At 45.5% G+C, this 4,942-nt stretch overlaps 1 protein-coding gene across 1 annotated transcript; it reads left to right on the forward strand.

Annotated features, from left to right (window-relative positions):
• On the forward strand, positions 1-1,566 carry LOC133906948 (flotillin-like protein 2). Its single transcript, XM_062348914.1, has 2 exons — positions 1-942; positions 1,027-1,566. Exons 1-2 carry the CDS (start codon positions 1-3, stop codon positions 1,564-1,566), a joined length of 1,482 nt encoding a protein of 493 aa, XP_062204898.1.
• The last annotated feature ends 3,376 nt before the right edge of the window (positions 1,567-4,942 follow it).

Raw genomic sequence — 4,942 nt, forward strand, 5'->3', positions numbered from 1 at the left:
ATGGCGACCTTCAAGGTCGCCGACGCGTCGGAGTACATCGCTATCACGGGGTGGGGCATCGACGACGTGAAGCTCGCGAAGAAGGCGTGGGTGTGGATCGGGCAGCAGTGCAAGAAGTTCGACATCACGCCGGTGAACTACGAGTTCGAGGTGCACGCCATGAGCTCCGAGAAGCTGCCCTTCGTCCTCCCCGCTGTCTTCACCATCGGCCCCAAGATCAGCGACGACGACAGCAAAGCCTCGCTGCTCCTCTACGCCAAGCTCATCGCGCCGCACGACAAGAACTCGAGCCACGTCAGGGAGCTCGTCAAGGGCGTCATCGAGGGCGAGACCCGCGTGCTCGCCGCTTCCATGACCATGGAGGAGATCTTCCAGGGCACCAAGTCCTTCAAGCAGGCCGTATTTGAGAACGTGCAGCTGGAGCTCAAACAGTTCGGCCTCTACATCTACAACGCCAACGTCAAGCAGCTCGTCGACGTGCCCGGGCAGGAGTACTTCTCCTACCTCGGCCAGAAGACGCAGCAGGGGGCCATGAACCAGGCCAAGGTGGATGTCGCCGAGGCGCGAATGAAGGGCGCGGTCGGCGCCAAGGAGAGGGAGGGGACGACGCTGCAGAAGGCGGCCGAGGTGGACTCCCAGACCAAGGTGTTCAAGGTGCGGCAGGAGGCCATCGGGATCAAGGAGCAGGCCAAGGTGGAGGCGGAGGTAAAGGTGTTCGAGAATGAGAGGGAGGCAGTGGTCGCCGCGGCCAAGGCCGAGCTGGCGACGAAGAAGGCCGCGTGGGACAGGCAGATCAAGGTGGCCGAGGTCGAGGCGGCCAAGGCAGTCGCCATCCGCGAGGCCGAGCTCCAGATGGAGGTCGAGCGCAAGAACGCGCTGCGCCAAACTGAGAAGCTCAAGGCAGAGCAGCTCAGCAAGGCCACCGTGCAGTACGACACACAGGTACATGGTCCTGCATGCAAACATACATGCTGCTTTTAATTTTCAAGTTTGAGATCTCATTATTCAATCGATTTGTTTGCGTAGGTGCAAGATTCGAACGCCGCGCTGTACAGCAGGCAGAAGGCGGCGGAGGCGAAGCTGTACGAGCAGCAGAGAGCGGCGGAGGCGCGCAAGGCGCAGGCCGACGCGCAGTTCTTCGAGCAGAAGCTGGCCGAGGACGCCAAGCTCTACGCGAAGCAGAAGGAGGCCGAGTCCTTGGCCATGGTGGGCAAGGCCAAGGCCGAGTACGTGTCGTCCATGCTCCAGGCTCTCGGCGGCAACTACAACGCGCTGAGGGACTACCTGATGATCGACGGCGGGCTGTACCAGGAGATGGCGCGCATCAATGCCGGAGCGGTCAGCGGCATGCAGCCCAAGATCAGCATCTGGAGCAACGGCGGCGCGGACGGCGGCTCTGCGAGCAACGTCTCCGAGTCCGGCGCCAGCACCGGCGTCGGCGCGCTGCAGCAGGTGGCCGGGGTGTACAAGATGCTCCCGCCGCTGCTGTCCACCGTCCACGAGCAGACGGGCATGCTCCCGCCTGCATGGATGGGCGCGCTGCCCAAGGACGGAGACGCCAACTGAACCGCCGTCGCGTCGCGCTTATCTTAGCATCTCTAAAACAGTCTAGGTTTTCGCTGGTGTCGTTAATTCAGGCCGGTTAGGAAGGCTTGGTTCGCGGTTTTAGTGCTACATTATCTATCTGATACCTTTTGATCGTTAATTTTCTGATCTTGGAGCATATGGTTAGACCTACCTTTTTGTCTACTTGGATTTCATCTTCATGAGTATCCATTTTATGTTTGGTTTGCTTACATTTACCTAGGAAACAATGTTGTGCCAAGGCTGCTTCTGCACTGATACACGCAGCGCACCGGTTCTTCCTCACTTCATCTGATGAGCCGGCTCGTGACACACAGGTCTGTTTGGTTGGCTGACCACCCCAGCAGCTCGGCCTGCACGCGTCCAGCCAGGCTGAGGAGCGAAGAACTTCGATGTGTTTCCATAGGGTCTGGCTCTAGCGGTAGTGCACGAGCGGGGTATGGGCTGAGAGCACGTGTGGACGGACTATCAACTACGCACACCCTGCATGGCCTGTCACGTCCGAGAGTACGTGCAGTATAGGTGTTTTGGTTCTGACTGTTTTGAGTCTAGCCAAAATTTCTGATTTCTAGTTCGCCGCGGCCATGTTGGCTCTAAATTTGCCGTTTTCACCGTAGCAGCAAGCCAACAACCGTCAACCGGTACGGCTATGTAACCAACCGACCATCACGAGAGACACGCCCAACCCGCGTAGCTTTTGTCAAGGAACCACGGTTACTGATGTACATCAGAGATCTTTTAAAAAATAATAATACAAAAGAATTATAATGTAGAAGAAAAAAATTTCTTTTTTATTTATCTATATTTTATATCGAGGTGTTCTGTCATGTATATATAATGCTAAAAACTCATAAGAGAGAATCAAATCTTTTAAGAGATCGAGACGTCCTCATTCGATTGTAAAACTCTATTTTCTTAACATTTCTCTTGAGCACTCAACTCAGTAGGAATAATTGGGAGAAAGAGTACATAGCTCGCGATATAGTCACACGAATTGACTCATTAAAAATCTTATCATGAGAAACTTTAGAAAAACTTATCTAGGGGAAAAGAGTACAATCCATCCAAAATGCTTCGTATAATCTTCTTGATTAATTTTAGGCACTCAATCTTCTTGACTAAAATTTTATATCTTATCGGTATTATGTGAAATTCTCCCTTTAAAATATGCAATTCTCTAAGCCTTATCATTCCAATGCCACAAATATATCTTTCAAAACTAGATACAAAAGAGACTTAGCGAATAAATCTGTAAGATTTTCATATAATTTGGTATGTATTACCTTTATTTTATTTATTTTATGAAATTCATGAACATAAAAGAACTTGAGGTTGATATGTTTTGCTAAGTTGCTTTACACATATCTCGATTGCACTTGTGCAATACATACAATATTATCTTCATAGAATGGTAGGGGTGTTAGTAGTGTTCAAACCACATGACTACTGGATATGATTGAACACTTTTCTAAGCCATGCGCATTCCTGTGTGACTTCATATAAAGCTATTATTTCTGAGTAGTTCATCGAAATAGATATAAGACTTTGCTTTGACAATTTCTCGGATATTGCAGTCCCACCTGATAGGAAAACATAACTAGTCTGTGATTCGCTGTATGCAGGTCTGATAGATACCCAGCATCTGCGTATCTAACCAGACTTATATCCTAATTCTTTTTATAAAATATACCTAGATCTTTGCTATCTTGTAAGTAACACAGAATATCCTTTAAATCCTTCCAATTACTTTTAGTGGGCTTTGCACTGTATCATACAAGTAGGTTTATTGTAAACGTTATGTCCATCCTAGTGCAATTAGCCAAATACATTAGCACATCTATTGCACTTAAGTATAGGAATTTCGATCCTAACATTTCCTCCCCCTCTTCTCCAAGTCTATAAGGATCTTAATTTTCTTGCAATGACCTTCCGACCATAGGAGTTTTAGCGGGAAATGATTTTTCAAAACCAAACCGTTCTAACACTTTCTGAGTGTAATTTGATTGATGTAAAAAATTCCATCTGCCACATGCTCTAGCTGCAGACCTAAACAAAACTTGATTTTACCTAAATCTTTTATTTCAAATTCAGAGTTCAAGTATGAACTTGCTTCCTTAATTTCCTCTTCTGTACCGATGATATTTAGATCATTTACATATATAGAGATATTATGCAGAATCTATTCCGAAATATTCTTATGAATACACAGGGACAATCCATGCTATTTGTGTGGTCTCGTTTTCTGAGAAATTCACTCAAACGATTGTACCACATTCTACCTGATGGTTTCAACCCATATAACGTCTTCTTCAATTGTATGCTATAAATGTGTCTATTTCTTCTGTCCTGATTCAGTAATGGTATTCCTTCAGGTACCTTCGTATAAATATTTGAATCAAAGCTCTCATAAAGATATACGGCCACAACATCCATCAATTTTATTTTTAACTCTATATTGACTGTCATTGAGATCAAATATCTAAAGGTGATACCATCCATGACTGGGGAATATGTTTCTTCATAATTAACGTTCGGTCGTTGAGTGAAATCCTGTGCAACTAGTCGTACTTTGTATCTCATAATTTCATTCATTTTATTTCTCTTACGAACAAAAATACACTTGTATCCTACTGGATTGATTTGGAGAGGTGTGCGACATATTAGCCCAAAAATTTCTCTTTTGTTCACGGACAACAGTTCAGTTGTTATTACCTTCTGCCAGTCTTCCTAATCTGACCTCATTCTACAGTTAGTGAGCGATACAAGCTCAGAGTCATAATCTATAACTGTGACAACTTTATTTGCGAAGTATATATCAACTATTGTGGTTGTTCTGTTCCAAGATTCCCCTGAATTCACATAGTTTATTACTTTTTCATCATGCGTTGCACTTTCAGATGCTTCTACATCTTGCTCTTCATTATTTGTTAATGTAGGAGCAAGGTCATTTAGTTTACCAGCATCAATTTTAGCTTGTACATTTTCACTGATTTCTTCCTGTGTGGGAAGATTTAAATCTGGTATGCCTACTTCCTTAAGTTTCATACCATCGCTAGACCTCAACTGGCTCTCCTTTTTTTTCCTTTGGGGTATCTTTATGATCGACTATGATAATCTCTCATTCTCTACTTTTTTCAAACGTCTCTAGCTATTTGGGACTTGATGAACCGAACTTCTTGTCATTTTATTATTTTTCAGGGCTCCTAGGATAAGACGAGGGGTACATTCTTTTGGTACTTCCACCATCTCCGGTGCATTGAGTGCAGGCACATGCAACTTAGTCACACTCTTCAAATCAAAAAATGATCAGACAGATCATTTGCTAATTTTTGCAAATCGATAATTTTCCGTACTTCAT

Source organism: Phragmites australis, chromosome 24, assembly GCF_958298935.1.
Source record: "Phragmites australis chromosome 24, lpPhrAust1.1, whole genome shotgun sequence".
Taxonomy (NCBI): domain Eukaryota; kingdom Viridiplantae; phylum Streptophyta; class Magnoliopsida; order Poales; family Poaceae; genus Phragmites; species Phragmites australis.

Coding starts and splice junctions, on each gene's coding strand:
- LOC133906948 (XM_062348914.1), top strand. CDS start 1: ATGGCGACCTTCAAGGTCGCCGACGCGTCGGAGTACATCGCTATCACG. Junction 943..1,026: donor CCGTGCAGTACGACACACAG/GTACATGGTCCT, acceptor TTGTTTGCGTAG/GTGCAAGATTCGAACGCCGC.